Source organism: Trichomycterus rosablanca, chromosome 17 (genome assembly GCF_030014385.1).
Source record: "Trichomycterus rosablanca isolate fTriRos1 chromosome 17, fTriRos1.hap1, whole genome shotgun sequence".
NCBI classification, from domain to species: Eukaryota; Metazoa; Chordata; class Actinopteri; order Siluriformes; family Trichomycteridae; genus Trichomycterus; species Trichomycterus rosablanca.
This window is the reverse complement of record NC_086004.1, coordinates 16,025,733-16,046,044: the sequence shown is the minus strand read 5'-3', so window position 1 is coordinate 16,046,044 and position 20,312 is coordinate 16,025,733. Positions and strand designations below refer to the sequence as shown.

Sequence of the window (20,312 nt, the reverse complement as noted above, 5' to 3'; positions counted from 1 at the left end):
CAATATAAAAATCCCACCTGAAACCAGATAAAAAGGAGAAAAGTTGACTCAATCTTTGCATTGTGTGTCTGTGTGTGCCACACTAAGCATGGAGAACAGAAAGAGAAGAGAACTGTCTGAGGACTTGAGAACCAAAATTGTGGAAAAATATCAACAATCTCAAGGTTACAAGGTTATCCGTCGACATTTGAATGAAACGAAATGCTATGGCAGGAGACCCAGGAGGACCCCACTGCTGACACAGAGACATAAAAAAGCTAGACTGCAGTTTGCCCAAATGTACATGAGTAAGCCAAAATCCTTCTGGGAAAACGTCTTGTGGACAGAAGAGACCAAGATAAAGCTTTTTGGTAAAGCACATCATTCTACTGTTTACCGAAAATGGAATGAGGCCTACAAAGAAAAGAACACAGTACCTACAGTCAAATATGGTGGAGGTTCAAAGATGTTTTGGGGTTGTTTTGCTGCCTCTGGCACTGGGTGCCTTGACTGTGTGCAAGGCATCATGAAATCTGAAGATTACCAAAGAATTTTGGGTCGCAATGTAGGGCCCAGTGTCAGAAAGCTGGGTTTGTGTCTTAGGTCATGGGTCTTCCAGCAGGACAATGACCCCAAACATACTTCAATATTTTTTCCAAAGGGTGTGCAACCAAATATTAAGTTGAGGGTGCCAATAATTTTGTGTGAAATTTTGTGTGCATTTTTGGAGTTTTGTGTGAAATTATGTCAAATTTGCCTTTTTTTCCTCTGCTTTTTTGTGTTGTTCCAATACACACAAAGGAAATAAACATGTGTATAACAAAACATGTAATTGCAATAATTTTCTGGGAGAAATACTTCATTTTCTGGAAAAATTTCAGGGGTGCCAACACTTTCGGCCATGACTGTACATTTGATTTAGTTAAGTATTCAGACCACTTTAGTTTTTACACACACTACACTGTTGACGACAAATGGATATAATTGCTATCTTAACCCAGTAATAGGGCTGAAACGATTCCTCGAGTAACTCGAGTAAATCGATTACTAAAAATCATAGATTCAAATTTTTTGCATCAAGGAATCGTTTAATCCGCACAACCATATACAGCTCACGGTGTTTTACACGGACGACTTTCACTTTTGCGCAGCGTGTTTAACGCTGTGTGCAGGTGACGTGAAGAATCTGAGGGCTGCGTCCCAAATATCTTAAACATAAACAGAACTTAACAGGACTTAATCCGGGTTCTTTTTGCGGACAGTTTAATGAACACTACGTATTTGGACACGTATCAGTTTAGGACACAGCCGAGATTTGATAGCGCGGACTGCAAAATATAGAGAGAAAATAGCGAACAGGAGGAGACTGGACAGAGAAAACCACAGAAAGTTTGAGATCATTTTAAGCTGATAAAACTAAAACTCAGTATAACATCCACACCATCAGAGCGTCGTGTTTACTTTACTCATGTTTACTGACTTTACTTCGTTTCAACCACCACAGGCTTTTATGAAGATTTAGGCAAACACACACACACACCAGATCTACCTCATCTAGAGACACAATCCTGACAGATTTTTATCCCCCTACAAACACCACAAAACCTCCCAACAAAATATTAAAGCTTTATGTTCTGTGAGCTGTAGCTGAAAATTAGAGGCTTATGTTTATGTATTTTTGTTTATTATTATTTATTACTTGATGTTTCAGGTTGCCTGTTTACATTTTAAAAGTAAATTGATTTATTTTTGATTTATTAATTTTTGCATTTAAAAAATGTTAAACTGTCCTGTATGCAAGGAATAAAAATGTACAGTTTGGTTTAAGAAACATGTCTTATTTAATCTAATATGTATTTGTTTTTGCTCTTTGTTAAAGCAAAAGTATTTCTTATCCGATTACTCGATTAATCGCTGGAATAATCGATAGAATACTCGATTACAAAAATAATCGATAGTTGCAGCCCTACCCAGTAATATACATTTAATCCTCTCCAACGAAGTTAAAAACAAGGTTTAAAACATTTTATCAAAAATGAATAAAAAAAAAATAAATCTAATAATAAATCTCTTATTTACAAATGTTTTTAGACCAGTAATTTAATACTTTGTGTGTCAAGCATCTCCCATTCCAAAAAGATCATGGCCACTCAGAGATAGATATTAGTTATTGTTTAATGTTACTGCCCTAATCTATGCTTTATCCACTGTGACTGCAGAGACTCACAGACAGTTCCTTGGACTTTATGACTTGGTTTTTCATTGCTCACAGACTCATCTTTCCAAAAAATGTCCAGACAATTTAAATTTAAATTGCAACAGGACTAAGTTCAAGACACATTTTTATCATTTGTCTGACCAAAATTTGGAGTGTCACAGCAAAGGGTCTAAGAATTCTGGTGAATAAGAGATTTAATTCTTTTTTATTTAATTAAATTTCCAAAAACTTAAAAAAACATTTTCTTACCTCATCATTATATGTGATTGAGTGTAGACTGATAAAAACTGCAATTATTTCCATTTAAAATCAAATTCACAACACAGTGTGCAAGAAGTCAAAGGGTAATTTTGTGTCTTACCATAATACCCTTTAAAGTGGGAGCATAGAATTTTTAATTGCAACTGTTCAAGTTTCTAAACAAAATGACAAAAAAGCTAAATTACAGTGCAGACTTAACCTTGATAAATGATAAAATATTAAATTGATCAATTTAATAAAAACTTTAAAAATTTTCCTAAAACCAAGCTGAAATGTTTTTGTCTTTTAGCTACCCAAAAATCCTTAACTGTCTGTCCAACAGCGAGTGATGTGCATTGTCCTTGCACTGTAAGAGTTCATAAAAACAGGAGTCAAATTCTTTTTTTACACATAGTGTTTTACAGATAAGAAAGGTTGAGCTGGATAGTGTTTATGTTCAGAGAACATGGTATTATTTTCAATAGAAATTTGTTTGTCAGCCCAAAAATCTTGACATTATATAAACTTTTTACCGGTCACATTATGAGTTTTCTTACTTTTCTTACATTACAAAAGAAAATCTTTTATAATTTTATTTTACCTGCTGTTGTATCGAGTGGTTTTGTTTGTGGGGTTGTGTGTGTATATTCAGAAGCTCTCAGTAATGATCTTTTAAAATACACATCCTGTCTAGTTAAGCAATCTATCATCTCCAACATTTAGGCTAGTCATGTTAACATTTTTAAATTAATTTATTACAGAATAAAAATTTTGCATTAAAAAAATATGCCAAAATAACAATTTAGTTACATGTACATTTAACAAAGTTGCAAACCTCAAATATCTAAGCAAGCTAGTAAACGTGTATATTATAAATTTTAGAAAGAATTGTACGGAAGACAATATTCATATTCTTATTCAACAGAACAATTGCATGTGTGAGTATATTTGGATATGTTCGATTCTCACTAAACAGTACTGTTTTGCCATACTGTTTTAAGATTTTTTATTTTTTATAATTTAATGAATTCAATTTAATATAGTTTAATATACTCACTTTAAAGTTGACTCTGTTGCGAACTCGATTGGCCAGTGCTGTGTTGATAGCTTTGTCAAATTGCAGCAATACTTGCAAGGCTAACTGTGGAGTAATCTGTTGAGTCTAAGCAAGAAAACAGAAAATAAAATAAAACTGGTAAAATGACATTTGCTCCAAATGACAAGATCGAAACCTCTTAATCAGCATTACACATTACATTAAATATTTAAATAAAAAAAAGAACAAATGGTGTTATTCACAAAAATAACTAGCAAGCTAGCCACCATAAAGTAAATTTTTCTGTCCCGCTTCAAAGATGGGGTAGAGTGCAGTGGGTTAAGAGCCCAACAGTGGCTGCATGGCAGAGCCAAGATTCAAACACACAACCCTCCGTTCAATAGCCCAAAGCTCTACCCACTAGGCTACTACTGTCCAAAACATTATTTATGAAGAGTTTTAACTCTTAAAGTAAAATACTTTTTTGTAATGAAGCACCTATAGTAACTAAACAATTAAGTAAGATCAACCTTTAGTTATTCTGGTAACAGTAAAACGCATGCAGCCAATAATTTTCTGATTTCTTTGTTAGTGATTTATAAATGACAATAGCTGTAAAAAAGACAGTTGATTAAAAAAAGGTTTAACTGCACTTACGTCATCTTCATTTACATAGCACTTTTAATTATAAATCCAAAAAAAAATTTAAAGTTAAAACAATCGCCTGATCGTGATTATTTGAGCTGACCATGAAAATATCCCACAGGGATTTTAATTTAAACTCAACAAAAGGAATATTGATTAAGCTGTTTATATAAATCACTTTACACTCACTTCAAACAATGTGCAAATAGCAAGAATGCCTTTGAACATGGATTTGGATCTAGTTGCAAAGCCAAGCACAAGATCATCGTTGTGGGCACACAAAAACTTTGTTTGTTTGATATACAGTGAAATGGTGGCTGTGAAAAGTTCTAATACAAAAAAAGACCAATCCAGCCAGTTCACCAAACCTAAAAAAAAGACAACTGCTGCCAAAGAATTATCCTGGCAGCTGGTTATTCTTGGCTTATTATTGCCAAAAGTATTCGCTCATCTGCCTTCACACGCATATGAAATTGAGTGACATCCCATTCTTAATCCATAGGGTTTAATATGATGTCGGCCCAACCTTTGCAGCTATAACAGCTTCAACTCTTCTGGGAAGGCCTTCCACAAGGTTTATGAGTGTGTTTATGGGAATTTTTGACCATTCTTCCAGAAGCGCATTTGTGAGGTCAGACACTGATGTTGGACGAGAAGGCCTGGCTCACAGTCTCTGCTCTAATTCATCCCAAAAGTGTTCTGTTGGGTTGAGGGCAGGCCTTTCAAGTTCTTCCACACCAAACTCACTCATCCATATCTTTATGGACCTTGCTTTGTGCACTGGTGCGCAGTTATGTTAAAACTTTCAAAAATGTTATATTGTGTAAAACTGTGTTAGATGTTTTATTTAGGTTGGGCAAAGGTATGCTACTATGTTGTGTAGCAGAGTGTGTGCCAGCAGTGCGAGTTAGCAGATTTCCTGTTCTCTGTCTGCTGTTCTGCGTAACATCTGCTACGGTGACTAACTCCTCTCCCAGGTTATGTGAATTGCTATGGGATTACTCCTTTGGTTGGGTTGTGATAACTGTGATGCCTCGGTGGTTTGATCATGATAATAAGGTACTCATTCAGTGGACTTAATGCTCTACAAAATTCACGGCAAAAAAAAAAACCAAACAAACAAACAAAAAAAAAACTCTGGCTTTATTGCATCATCACCTTGGTATTTTGTGAAGACTTGAAAATTCCAATCAAGGTTTAGGTCAGACTCTTGACTACCAACAGCATTCAAACAATATTCCACCCTTCTGGTCGCTGATGCCAGGTTCCTCTAATCAAATAAATGGTCGAAATCTACTATGTTCCATTAATCGATCTGGCCCCACTATGAATGAATGTGAATGTCAAATGTGCGCCGTTCAACATTTGCTCTCTTTCTGACTGAAACTTTGCAACAACCTTACGACTATTTTACTCTATTAATACATACATACATACATACATACATACATACATACATACATACAGTGTATCACAAAAGTGAGTACACCCCTCACATTTCTGCAAATATTTTATTATATCTTTTCATGGGACAACACTATAGAAATAAAACTTGGATATAAATTAGAGTAGTCAGTGTACAGCTTGTATAGCAGTGTAGATTTACTGTCTTCTGAAAATAACTCAACACACAGCCATTAATGTCTAAATAGCTGGCAACAGAAGTGAGTACACCCCACAGTGAACATGTCCAAATTGTGCCCAAAGTGTCAATATTTTGTGTGACCACCATTATTATCCAGCACTGCCTTAACCCTCCTGGGCATGGAATTCACCAGAGCTGCACAGGCTGCTACTGGAATCCTCTTCCACTCCTCCATGATGACATCACGGAGCTGGTGGATGTTAGACACCTTGAACTCCTCCACCTTCCACTTGCGGATGCGCCACAGGTGCTCAATTGGGTTTAGTCCATCACCTTTACCTTCAGCTTCCTCAGCAAGGCAGTTGTCATCTTGGAGGTTGTGTTTGGGGTCGTTATCCTGTTGGAAAACTGCCATGAGGCCCAGTTTTCGAAGGGAGGGGATCATGCTCTGTTTCAGAATGTCACAGTACATGTTGGAATTCATGTTTGCCTCAATGAACTGCAGCTCCCCAGTGCCAGTAACACTCATGCAGCCCAAGACCATGATGCTACCACCACCATGCTTGACTGTAGGCAAGATACAGTTGTCTTGGTACTTCTCACCAGGACGCCGCCACACATGCTGGACACCATCTGAGCCAAACAAGTTTATCTTGGTCTCGTCAGACCACAGGGCATTCCAGTAATCCATGTTCTTGGACTGCTTGTCTTCAGCAAACTGTTTGCGGGCTTTCTTGTGCGTCAGCTTCCTTCTGGGATGACGACCATGCAGACCGAGTTGATGCAGTGTGCGGCGTATGGTCTGAGCACTGACAGGCTGACCTCCCACGTCTTCAACCTCTGCAGCAATGCTGGCAGCACTCATGTGTCTATTTTTTAAAGCCAACCTCTGGATATGACGCCGAACACGTGGACTCAACTTCTTTGGTCGACCCTGGCGAAGCCTGTTCCGAGTGGAACCTGTCCTGGAAAACCGCTGTATGACCTTGGCCACCATGCTGTAGCTCAGTTTCAGGGTGTTAGCAATCTTCTTATAGCCCAGGCCATCTTTGTGGAGAGCAACAATTCTATTTCTCACATCCTCAGAGAGTTCTTTGCCATGAGGTGCCATGTTGAATATCCAGTGGCCAGTATGAGAGAATTGTACCCAAAACACCAAATTTAACAGCCCTGCTCCCCATTTACACCTGGGACCTTGACACATGACACCAGGGGAGAACAACGACACATTTGGGCACAATTTGGACATGTTCACTGTGGGGTGTACTCACTTATGTTGCCAGCTATTTAGACATTAATGGCTGTGTGTTGAGTTATTGTCAGAAGACAGTAAATCTACACTGCTATACAAGCTGTACACTGACTACTCTAAGTTATATCCAAGTTTCATGTCTATAGTGTTGTCCCATGAAAAGATATAATGAAATATTTGCAGAAATGTGAGGGGTGTACTCACTTTTGTGATACACTGTACATACATACATACATACATACATACATACATACATACATACAGTGTATCACAAAAGTGAGTACACCCCTCACATTTCTGCAAATATTTTATTATATCTTTTCATGGGACAACACTATAGAAATAAAACTTGGATATAACTTAGAGTAGTCAGTGTACAACTTGTATAGCAGTGTAGATTTACTGTCTTCTGAAAAGAACTCTTTTTCTTATTCTCTCCACTTGACGTTTGGATACATTAAAGATGTCTGCCACCTCAGCAGCAGACTTGGTCTTCAAGGTCTTGATGATCAGCACTTTGGTTTGTGGTTGAATCTTTGGCATGTTGTGATGAGCTGTGTTGCTTTTACGCCAAATATAACGTTTTGCATTGTGGCCAAAAAGTTCGATTTTGGTTTCATCTGACCAGAGCACCTTCTTCCACATGTTTGGTGTGTCTCCCAGGTGACTTTTTATAGATATCTTTGAGAAATGGCTTTCTTCTTGCCACTCTTCCATAAAGGCCAGATTTGTGCAGTGTACGACTGATTGTGTCCTATGGACAGAGTCTCCCACCTCAGCTGTAGATCTCTGCAGTTCATTCAGAGTGATCATGGGCCTCTTGGCTGCATCTCTGATCAGTCTTCTCCTTGTTTGAGCTGAAAGTTTAGAGGGACGGCCGGGTCTTGGTAGATTTGCAGTGGTCTGATACTCCTTCCATTTCAATATGATCGCTTGCACAGTGCTCCTTGAGATGTTTAAAGCTTGGGAAATCTTTTTGTATCCAAATCCGGCTTTAAACTTCTCCACAACAGTATCTCGGACCTGCCTGGTGTGTTCCTTGGTCTTCATGATGCTCTCTGCGCTTTAAACAGAACTCTGAGACTGTCACAGATCAGGTGCATTTATACGGAGACTTGATTACACACAGGTGGATTCTATTTATCACCATCAGTCATTTAGGTCAACATTGGATCATTCAGAGATCCTCACTGAACTTCTGGAGTGAGTTTGCTGCACTGAAAGTAAAATGGCTGAATAATATTGCACGCCCCACTTTTTAGTTTTTTATTTCTAAAAAAAGTTTAAAATATCCAATAAATTTCGTTCCACTTCACGATTGTGTCCCACTTGTTGTTGATTCTTCACAAAAAATTACAATTTCATATCGTTATGTTTGAAGCCTGAAATGTGGCAAAAGGTTGAAAAGTTCAAGGGGGCTGAATACTTTTGCAAGGCACTGTATATATATATATATATATATATATATATATATATATATATATATATATATATATATATATAAATACATATATATATATATATAGTATATATATATATATATATATACAGTGGGATCAAAAAGTATTTAGTCAGCCACTGATTGTGCAGGTTCTCCTACTTAGAAAGATGAGAGAGGTCTGTAATTTTCATCATAGGTACACTTCAACTATGAGAGACAAAATAAGAAAAAAAAATCCAGGAAATCACATTGTAGGATTTTTAAAGAATTTATTTGTAAATTATGGTGGAAAATAAGTATTTGGTCAATAACAAGAGTTCAACTCAATACTTAACCTTAATAACATAACCTTTGTTGGCAATGACAGCGGTCAAACGTTTCCTGTAAGTCTTCACCAGGTTTGCACACACTGTAGCTGGTATTTTGGCCCATTCCTCCATGCAGATCTCCTCTAGAGCAGTGATGTTTTGGGGCTGTCGCTGGGCAACACGGACTCCACAAATTTTCTATGGGGTTGAGGTCTGGAGACTGGCTAGGCCACTCCAGGACCTTGAAATGCTTTTTACAGAGCCACTCCTTCGTTGCCCAAGCGGTGTGTTTGGGATCATTGTCATGCTGGAAGACCCAGCCACGTTCCCATCTTCAATGCTCTCACTGATGGAAGGAGGTTTTGGCTTAAAATCTCACGATACATGGCCCCGTTCATTCTTCCCTTAACACGGATCAGTCGTCCTGTCCCCTTTGCAGAAAAACAGCCCCAAAGCATGATGTTTCCACCCCCATGCTTCACAGTAGGTATGGTGTTCTTGGGTTCTTTTTCTTCCTCCAAACACGACGAGTTGAGTTTTTACCAAAAAGTTCCATTTTGGTTTAATCTGACCACATGATATTCTCCCAATCCTCTTCTGGATCATCCATATGCTCTCTGGCAAACTTCAGACAGGCCTGGACATGTACTGGCTTAAGCAGGGGGACACGCCTGGAACTGCAGGATTTGAGTCCCTCTCGGCGTAGTGTGTTACTGATGGTAGCCTTTTTACTTTGGTCCCAGCTCTCTGCAGGTCATTCATCAGGTCCCTCCGTGTAGTTCTGGGATTTTCTTACAATTGCTCCCACAGTTGATTTATTCACACCAACCTGCTTGCCTATTGTAGATTCACTCTTCCCAGCCTGGTGCAGGTCTACAATTTTCTTCCTGGTGTCCTTCGACAGCTCTTTGATCTTGGCCATGGTTGAGTTTGGAGTCTGACTGTTTGAGGCTGTGGACAGGTGTCTTTTATACAGATAACGAGGTCAAACAGGTGCCATTAATACAGGTAACAAGTGGAGGACAAAAGAGCTTCTTAAAGAAGAAGTTACAGGTCTGTGAGAGCCAGAAATCTTGCTTGTTTGTTATTGACCAAATACTTATTTTCCACCATAATTTACAAATAAATTCTTAAAAAATCTTACAATGTGATTTCCTGGTTTTTTTTTTCTCATTTTGTCTCTCATAGTTGAAGTGTACCTATGATGAAAATTACAGACCTCTCTCATCTTTCTAAGTAGGAGAACCTGCACAATCAGTGGCTGACTAAATACTTTTTGACCCCACTGTATATATATATATATATATACATATATACATATATATATATATATATATATATATATACATATATACATATATATATATATATATATATATATATATATATATATATATATATATATATATATATATATATATATATATATATATATATATATATATATATATTAGGGCTGTCACATGATTAAAATCTTTAATTAAGAAAGATTAATCGCAATTGATCAACTGCTAAAATAACTAAGCAAAATTTGAACAGTTATGCACATTTTTATTACAGGAACATGTTTACCAATAAAAAAATGCATACAATTATGATTAAATTATTGAAACTAAATTATTTTTAGAAAGCCAGCCAATGCTTATATAGTGTTGTTAACAGTTACCCATCTTTCAGCCAGTTATTTAAAATGACAAGTCTGTTCACATTATCTGGCAAAAGTGAGGATCTTTTTCTGTTCATAACCCTGCCACTAAAAACAGGCACTCAGGGTACTAATATGAACCATTTCTAGATGTAGACCCACATCGTTAACTATGTTAAAGCGTCTACAGTCCATTGCGATCCATTTAACACCAGTATTTGTAATGTTCCCACGACGTGAACAGTTCGTCAAAGATGATATTAAAGCGTCAATTAATAACCGTAATTTTGTCTAGTGATTATTTCTCACGCTTTTTGAAAACAAACATTATTATTTGAAACACCCTACATTTTGCAATATTTAGCAGCAGCAGCGTGAGTAATTTGTAACCATAGTGATGTCTGTTTAAAGTGGCACAAACATAGCCCAATAAAAATCGTTTGATTAAAAGTTTTATTCTCGATTAATTTTTAATCATGGTTAAAATTTTAATGCGTTAATCGCATTTATAAAACGGATAGTTCCGGTCCTAAAATCTGATTGGCTGACCCGCGTTCGAAGCCGTTGTAAAATCCCCGATAAACGCACACCTATGAACACCTCACATCATTCCATATTAATACGCCACTGAAAAGAAAAAGTGAATGTTATGGTCGCCCTCATGTTGCCTAGCAACACTGTTAACGAACTACCTGGGGTCGCGGAAGAATGCTTTTTGTAAGTGTTTTTGTAAATAAAAACATTTATAAATTGAACATTGTTGTATTTTATTTAGGGCTGTCGAAGTTAACGCGATAATAACGCATTAACGCAATCTCAATTTAACGCGATTAAGTGCCGTTAACGCAAATTCTATACAGGAAAAATTTACCTATACAGGCAGTGAGTGCCATGTAGAATTACATCACGAAGACCCGCATTGTTATGTTTTGTACTTAACCAGGAAATACAAATGACACTAGTTATGTGGAGAATGTGTTGTCTTTATTGCTTAATCCACAACTTGGAGCATCACACTTAAACATAACACGCCGTTACCCGCTGGTCACCTGATACACATATCAGCTCAGTGACGTACAGTGGTAACGTGATGCGCAGATCACGTAAATGATATACAGGGTGGGCCATTTATATGGATACACCTAAATAAAATGGGAATGGTTGGTGATATTAACTTCCTGTTTGTGGCACATTAGTATATGGGAGGGGGGAAACTTTTCAAGATGGGTGGTGACCATGGTGGCCATTTTGAAGTCAGCCATTTTGGATCCAACTTTAGTTTTTTCAATGGGAAGAGGGTCATGTGACACATCAAACTTATTGAGAATTTCACAAGAAAAACAATGATGTGCTTGGTTTTAACTAGAGATGGACCGATCAGCGTTTTTGAGGCCGATTTCGATCGCCAATCTCCTTTCAACGCGATCGGCCGATAGCCGATACCGATCGGGGGCGGGGCTATATGCCACGCAGGGCAACATGCTATTTTTAGCGCAAGCAAGACATGAAACATGGTCTAAACTGGTTTTTGGCCTTTTTTTACGAACTTATGTGAAACAGCATAATATCTTTAACAAAATTAGCAGTAAATAAACAAAGTAAATTAAACAAATACAGCCAGTACTGCAATGATTATATTTAGATCATTAATTAATTTAAAACGAAAAAAGTTAATTAAATAAATGCAGTCAAAACTGCAATGATTATTTTAAGAGCATTAATTAATTTAAAACGAAAAAAGTGAATTAAATAAATGCAGTCAAAACTGCAGTCATTAAACTCAAACTCTGGGTTATTTTAAAACGAAAAATGTTGATCTTAAATTGTTTTAAAACGAACTCAAATTGTTTTTAAACAGTAAATTAAACAGTCAATACTTCAATAATTAAACGTTGCCTTTAATAAAACGAAAAAACCAGTAAATCAAACAAATAAATTAAAACCATTAATTATTTTAAAAACAGTCAATTACATTAAACTTAGACCCTGGGTTATTTTAACGAAAAACTACAACCAATAAATGTAGATATTGAATTATTAAAAAAACAGCAAATTAAACAAATGTTTTTGGCATAGCGTCACTGAAAGTCTTAAATTGATTTTACATAAAACATAAAAGCAGCTATATAAAATATGGAACGTTAGAACTAAACAACTGGGTCTGTTATAAAGGGAGAAAAGTCCCGTCTGCCCAATGGACTTACTGCTTCTTAAAGTTAAACTTTAAGGGCATATTTCTTTTTACAAAGAGTAACATCTCAGCTTTTTGGGATGACAGTCTGTTCCTCTTTTCAGTCAGTATATTTCCGCCCACTAATATTCCGACCAGTATATCTCCGCCCACTGGTCAAACCAGCGATGGATCCGCTACAGTTTGCCTACCAGCCAGGCATTGGGGTGGATGATGCAATCATCTACCTTCTTCAAAGATCCCTCTCATCTTGACAGGGCAGGAAGCACTGTGAGGATCATGTTTTTTGACCTTTCTAGTGCATTCAACACCATCAGGCCCACTATACTGAGGAACAAGATGGAGAGTGTAGGGGTGGATCATAAACTCACCACATGGACAGTGGACTATTTAACAAACAGACCACAGTATGTGCGGCTCAAGGACTGCGTTTCGGACACAATCCTCTGCAGCACTGGGGCTCCACAAGGGACAGTCCTGGCCCCATTCCTCTTCACCCTTTACACCGCGGACTTCACCTATAACACAGCAACCTGTCACCTTCAGAAGTTCTCCGATGACTCGGCTGTTGTTGGCTACATCCTGGATGGAGACGACAGTGAGTATAGGGAACTCGCCAAGAACTTTGTGGACTGGTGTGGACAGAACCACCTTGAGATCAACACCAGCAAAACAAAAGAGCTGGTGGTGGACTTTCGAAGGTCTAAACCACATCCACTGAAACCAGTGAGCATCCAGGGACGGAATATCGAGATTGTTAACTCCTACAGGTACCTGGGTGTTCACCTTAACAATAAACTGGACTGGTCAGATAATACACAAGCCCTGTACAAGAAGGGCCAAAGTAGACTCTATCTGTTGAGAAGGCTCCACTCTTTTGGAATAAAGGGGGCCCTTCTCAGCTCTTTTTATGACTCGGTGGTGGCATCGGCCATTTTCTATGGTGTTGTCTGCTGGGGCAGCAGCATGACAGCAGCAGACAGGAAGAAACTGGATAAACTGATTAGAAAGGCGAGTTCTGTCCTGGGCTGCACCCTGGACTCGGTGGAAGCAGTGGGGGAGAGAAGGATGATGACCAAGCGGTCATCCTTAATGGAAAACACTGATCACCCACTGCATGAAACTGTGACTGCACTGGGCAGCTCCTTTAGCGACAGGCTTCTTCACCCGCGTTGCTCAAAGGAGAGACATCGCAGCTCCTTTCTTCCTTCTGCTGTCAGGCTATACAACCAGCACCGTCCCAAACGTAGACAATTACCATCACAATAATTCACTTGGTTTTTAGTACTTCTCTGTGCAATTACTTTTAAATTATGTGCAATACTTGCTGTACCTGCTGTACTTTGTGCAATATTTTTTAATAACTGTGCATTTGGTTAACTTCATCTATAAATACTGTTTATACTTTTGTAATTTTTACTTTTGTAATTTTTTGTAACTTTGCACTTTACTGCTGTACTTTGTGCAATATTTCTAATAACTGCAATATTTGGTTTAACTGTTTATATTTTTGTAATTTTTATATATTCTTACTATTTAGTATATGTGTACATACATGTAAACATTTTGTAATTTTCTATTTTTTGTATTCTTGAAAGCTGCTGTAAACACTACAAATTTCCCCCTGTGGGATAATAAAAGGCTATCTTATCTTATCTTATCTTATTTGAAGCAAAGCTAAACAATCTTTCACCATCCACGCTTGTGCACGGCGCAGATAGGTAGGCTCGAGCGGCTTCGGCAAGAGCGGGAAAGCGGGTCTTGTTGCTTTTCCAATACGCTAGTGCCTGCGCGCTCCGTGGGATGGTAGCCTCTGAAAGATAGCAATGCACTTGGGATGCGATCGGACTGTTGCACTCCTGAACCTCCATGCTTTCCTCCAGTATTTCACTGTACATTGTAGACAAGGAATCTATTTGTGATTTTTCTGTTGGCTTGTCTGTGTTTATCTGACTTGGTCCTGGCATTTCTTCACCAGAACACAGCTCCCTTTTTGTTTGCGCACTCAACACATCCATGAGCTGCTCTCTTGCTTGTGTTTTGAATTCACCGGAGAAATAACGGTCCTTGTATCTGGCATTTAAAAAGAACACATACGGTAAATGTTAAACCTGGCTAATAAAATAAATAATATCAACTCTTTTCTGTATATGTTCAGGCATAAAAGGGCAGAATTTAGTTCAAAATGCTATTTAAACAGCTATTTCCCCATCTCACCTCGGGTCAAGGAGTGTAGCCACACTATAAAGGGTCTCTGCCTCTATGGTGCTGAATCGCTGCTCGGTTGCTTCCAAAAGGGTAGTTTTTGATGTTTTGACACCATGATCGTTTTCAGAAGTTTTCTGGAGAAAACGTTTTAAGGCTCTGATGGAGGGTATCACGTCAGCAGCGGTAGCAGTGGAAGCGCTGATTTCTTTAGTTAGCTCTTCGAATGGGGAGAGCAACGACACCATGTTTTCAATTAGCCCCCACTGATTTGCAGTGAAGGCGGCCGGCAGATCATATTCGACTCCGTAAGCACCCAACACATGTTTTTGTTGCAGTAGGCTCTGTAACATGTAATAGGTGCTGTTCCATCTTGTCGGAACATCCTGTTGAAGCCTCTTTACAGGTTGGCTCAGCTGAGTTTGGATACTCTGAAGGCGTGAATAAGCCAGAGGTGAGTGTCTGAAGTGGCCAACAATCCGTCTTCCACTTGCCACAATATCACTGATGCTGCATTGTGACAAAACCCCTTCATTCACTACTAGCTGTATTGAATGCGCCATGCACGGCAAACTTGGTAATTCAGCATCTTGCAGTGCTTTTGTGATGTTTCGTGCATTGTCTCTTAAGATGACGTGTATTTTACTTTTTGGAATTGACCACAGCTGAAACATGCTGTCGAACTCTGCCATCAGAGCACTAGCTGTGTGAGAGCCTTTAAACTCTCGCGCATGCAGAACGGCGCTTTGTAGATCAAAGTCTTGATCAATCCACTGAGCTGTTAAGCTTAACATGGAGGTGGGACTGACGTCGGAACTCCATATATCACTTGTAAAGCTCAGTGATGTTATGTTATTTTTTTAGAAGTTGGTCTATGTGGGTGTAAACCGCTTGATACAGCTCGGGAAGAGCGACTTCTGAGAAGTATTTTCTATTAGGGATGGAATAGCGTGGATCCAAGTGGGATATTAAGCGGCAGAATCCCACGTCTTCTACAACCGAGAAGGGCTGGTTATCTAGCGCTATAAATTCCATCACTTTGGCTGTGATTCCTTTAGCTTTTTGGCTGTTGCCGCTGTACTTTTCGTACCGGTCAAATGTGGTTTGCATGGTTTTCTGGGTTATTTGTTTTGTGCTAGCTTCCCGTGCTAGCTCTGCTGTTTTCTGATACTCACTGTATTCAGCCGCGTGGTGTACTCTCAAATGCCGTATTAGATTAGTCGAGTTAAATCTCTTTGTTTTGGTTCCTCCACGAGGCACATTAGTTTTACAAATTTTGCAAAACGCCCTGGATGAGTCCGTCTCATTGACGGTAAAAAACTGCCAGACTGACGACATGTTTTCTGTCCGCACATACAGCCGAAGACCATAAACTGTTTCTTTAGCCGTTTGCAATCGGCTCTCAAAATCGCCTACATTTGAAAAATATCGGCCGATCGTCGATCGCATATTTTAAATAAAAATCGGCCGATACCGATACATAGCCGATCGATCGTCCCATCTCTAGTTTTAACGTAACTTTATTCTTTCATGAGTTATTTACAAGTTTCTGACCACTTATAAAATGTGTTCAAAGTGCTGCCCATTGTGTTGGATTGTCAATGCAACCCTCTTCTCCCACTCTTCACACACTGATAGCAACACCGCAGAAGAAATGCTAGCACAGGCTTCCAGTATCCGTAGTTTCAGGTGCTGCACATCTCGTATCTTCACAGCATAGACAATTGCCTTCAGATGACCCCAAAGATAAAAGTCTAAGGGGGTCAGATCGGGAGACCTTGGGGGCCCATTCAACTGGCCCACGACGACCAATCCCCTTTCCAGGAAACTGTTCATCTAGGAATGCTAATCTAGGAACACAATTTTTGTCTTCCAACAGTCTTGGAGGGATCTATCCAATGTGGGTTAGTGTCAGACCAATAGCGGTGGTTTTGTTTGTTAACTTCACCATTCACATAAAAGTTTGCCTCATCACTGAACAAAATGTTCTGTGTAAACTGAGGGTCCTGTTCCAATTTTTGTTTTGCCCATTCTGCAAATTCAGTGCGCCGATCTGGGTCATCCTCGTTGAGATGCTGCAGCAGCTGGAGTTTGTAAGGGTGCCATTTGTGAGTAGCTAATATCCGCCGAAGGGATGTTCGACTGATGCCACTCTCCAGTGACATGCGGCGAGTGCTACGCTGTGGGCTCTTGCTGAATGAAGCTAGGACAGCCACTGATGTTTCTTCATTAGTGACAGTTTTCATGCGTCCACATTTTGGCAAATCCAACACTGAACCAGTTTCACGAAACTTGGCAAGCAGTTTGCTAACTGTAGCATGGGAGATGGGTGGTCTCGTAGGGTGTCTTGCATTGAAATCTGCTGCAATGACCCGGGTACTGCGTTCACCAGACATCAACACAATTTCTATTCGCTACTCGCGTGTTAACCTCTGCGACATGTCAATGGCTGTAAACAAAGAGAAGCTTGTAAATAACTCATGAAAGATTAAAGTTACATTAAAACCAAGCACACCATTGTTTTTCTTGTGAAATTCTCAATAAGTTTGATGCGTCACATGACCCTCTTCCCATTGAAAAAACTAAAGTTGGATCCAAAATGGCCAACTTCAAAATGGCCACCATGGTCACCACCCATCTTGAAAAGTTTTCCCCCTCCCATATACTAATGTGCCACAAACAGGAAGTTAATATCACCAACCATTCCCATTTTATTTAGGTGTATCCATATAAATGGCCCACCCTGGGCCCGTATATCACACGCATGATAATAATAAGCTTTTTTCTCTCTTAATTTTCCCTGACAAGTGAAAAACCAAAATATAGCAACCTTAACATTATGAGGAAGAATTTCAAAGATATTCCTTTCCAATACTTTATCATTTCAAGAATATGATAAAGACTGACCAACACTATTAAGCCAAATCAGCATTGAAAATTGACTTTGTTTTTAATAGCCTTCTACAATGCTGGTGCTTCTTAAAACTGAATATTTACTTTTAAACATAAGTGTTATTTAAATGCTATTAAATTGTTTTTCAACAAAATCAGCTCAATTTGGCAGATAATCGCCCAATCTGGCAACACTGGAACGCGTTATTATTATCGCGTTAACTTCGACAGCCCTAATAAAAACGTATTATTATGCTATTTATATAGCAGCAGGTAGAATAAGGTGAGAATAAGGTGCAAAAACAATGCAATATTGTGCAAAGATGCAAGTAATATAGTCACTAGTATGAGTTGTCAGAACCCAGGGAACAAGACTGTGTTGATTGTGAATGAGTTTTTGTGTATGTTAGTGTATGTACACCGATCAGCCATAGCATTAAAACCACTTTCTTTATATATATAAAAAAAAAAAATAAATAAAAAAAAAAAAATAATAAAAAAAAAATGCGATTAATCGTTTGACAGCCCTAATTTTATTATATTTTATGTTGACCGCCGTTTTATAAAAGCAATAAGCCACTCGAGACCGTGCATTACTGCTATGATTTTATCACGGGGAAAGACGTTTTAGAACAAAACAACCTTCCCTGTGATAAAATCTCAGTAACGCACGGTCTATCATGGCTTATTGCTTTATTATACATCGTATATACACACAACCCCAAATCAGAAAAAGTTGGGACAGTATGGAAAATGCAATTTTGTCTGCTCAACTTTATTTCAGTTGTTAATATACCTCCATTCCTGCATTTCAGGTCTGCAACACTTTCCAAAAAAGTCGGGACGAGGTAATTTAGGGCTAGTAATTAGGTGAAAAACTAATAATGATGTGATTCCAAACAGGTGACGTCAACAGGTAACTGTAATCATGGTTTGGTACAAAACATCAGAGTCTTTGATGAGCAAAGATGGCCAGAGGATCTCCAGTTTGTCAACAAATGCATGAGAAAATTATTGAAATGTTTAAAAACAATACCTTAAAAAAACTGGAAGGGATTTGCATGTTTCTCCCTCTACAATGCATCATTAAACAGTTCAAAGAATTGGGAGGAATTTCAGTGCGTAAAGGCCAAGGGCGCAAAGCTTAGATGGCACTGCATCAAAAACCGCCACTCAACAATAGTTGATATAACCACATGGGCAAGGGATTACTTTGGCAAACCTTTGTCAAGCACCACAATATACACAAATGCCACTCTATTGTGCAAAAAAGAAGCCTTATGTTAACTATGTCCAGAAGCGGTGTCGACTTCTCTTGGTTCAGAGGCATTTGTAGGGCAGTGATAGCTCAGTGGTTAAGGTACTGGACTAGTAATCAGAAGGTTGCCGGTTCAAGCCCCACCACCAAGTTGCTGCTGTTGGGCCCCTGAGCAAGGCCCTTAAACCTCAATTGCTTAAAATCATGTTCGGTCATAACTATTTTTTGATAAAAAGCATCTGCTAAATGCTGAAAATGTAAATATATTTAAGATGGACCATCGCACAGAAACATGTATTGTGGTCAGATGAATCAGCAGTCCAGGTCTTTTTTGGAAAAACAATGGACGCCGTTGGCTCCAAAAGCCAGGGTCTGTCATGGTATGGGGCTATGTCAGTGCCCCTTGGCAAAGTTAATGTACACTTCTGTGATGGCAGCATTAATGCAGAAAAGTACACTGAGATCTTAGAGCAACATATGCTGCCTTCAAGACATCATCTTTTCCAGGGACGCCCATGCATTTTTCAACAAGATAATGCAAAACCACATGCTGCACACATTACATAGGCATGGCTGCGGAAGAAGAGGGTACGGGTACTGGACTGGCCTGGCTGCAGTCCTGACCTGTCCCCAATGGAGAATGTGTGGAGAATTTTAAAACGAAAAATGCGACGACGACCCCGTACTGTTGCACATCTTAAGACGTGTTTGCAGGATGAATTGGACAAAATAAAAGCTAAAACACTACAATCGCTGGGTATTCTCAGTGCCAAAACGTCTTTTAAGTGTAGTGAAAGGGAATGGCAACATTAGACAGTGGTAAGCGCTTTACTGTCCCAACTTTTTTTGGAATGTGTTACAGGCCTGAAATGCAGGAATTGATGTTTATTAATAAATGAAATAAAGTTGATCAGACAATACATGAAATATCTCAGGTTCATACTGTCTGAAATGAAATAAAAGTCAAAGTAAATGTAAGAAACTTTTTTTTCATTATTTGCATTTTCCATGCTGTCCCAACTTTTTCTGATTTGGGGTTGTAGATTAATAGATATGAAAGTATTTCCATCATAGCTTATACGAACCGTAGTGAAAAGAAAAAGAGACTAGAACCGATAAAAAAAAGTGCAAAATAAATAAAAATAGGAAAAAAGTGGTCATGGCTGTTGTGACGGCAGCCGACCTTACCGGTGCTGGTGATTCCAGGATTCTTCATCGTTACCTTACAGATAGCGATGGACACTTTGTAAAGACGACACTAATGAAAGCACATTCCTTCATACCCACATAATAGCTTCTTCAATAAAGATTATTTATTTATTATTTATTACACATTATGTTTTACACACTTTGGTTACATTCATGACAGAAACGGTAGTTATTCGTTACAGAAGATTCATTAGTTCACAAGTTTAAT

General features: G+C 38.6%; 1 protein-coding gene across 1 annotated transcript in view; it reads right to left on the bottom strand.

The window, feature by feature from the left end:
• The window catches only part of gtf2a2 (general transcription factor IIA, 2), a 36,501-nt gene that overhangs the window by 5,290 nt on the left and 10,899 nt on the right, over nucleotides 1–20,312 (bottom strand). The window contains exon 2 of the mRNA XM_063012854.1: nucleotides 3,495–3,599. Within this exon, the coding sequence (XP_062868924.1) occupies nucleotides 3,495–3,599 (105 nt within the window). The remainder of the gene's footprint in view (nucleotides 1–3,494; nucleotides 3,600–20,312) is intronic.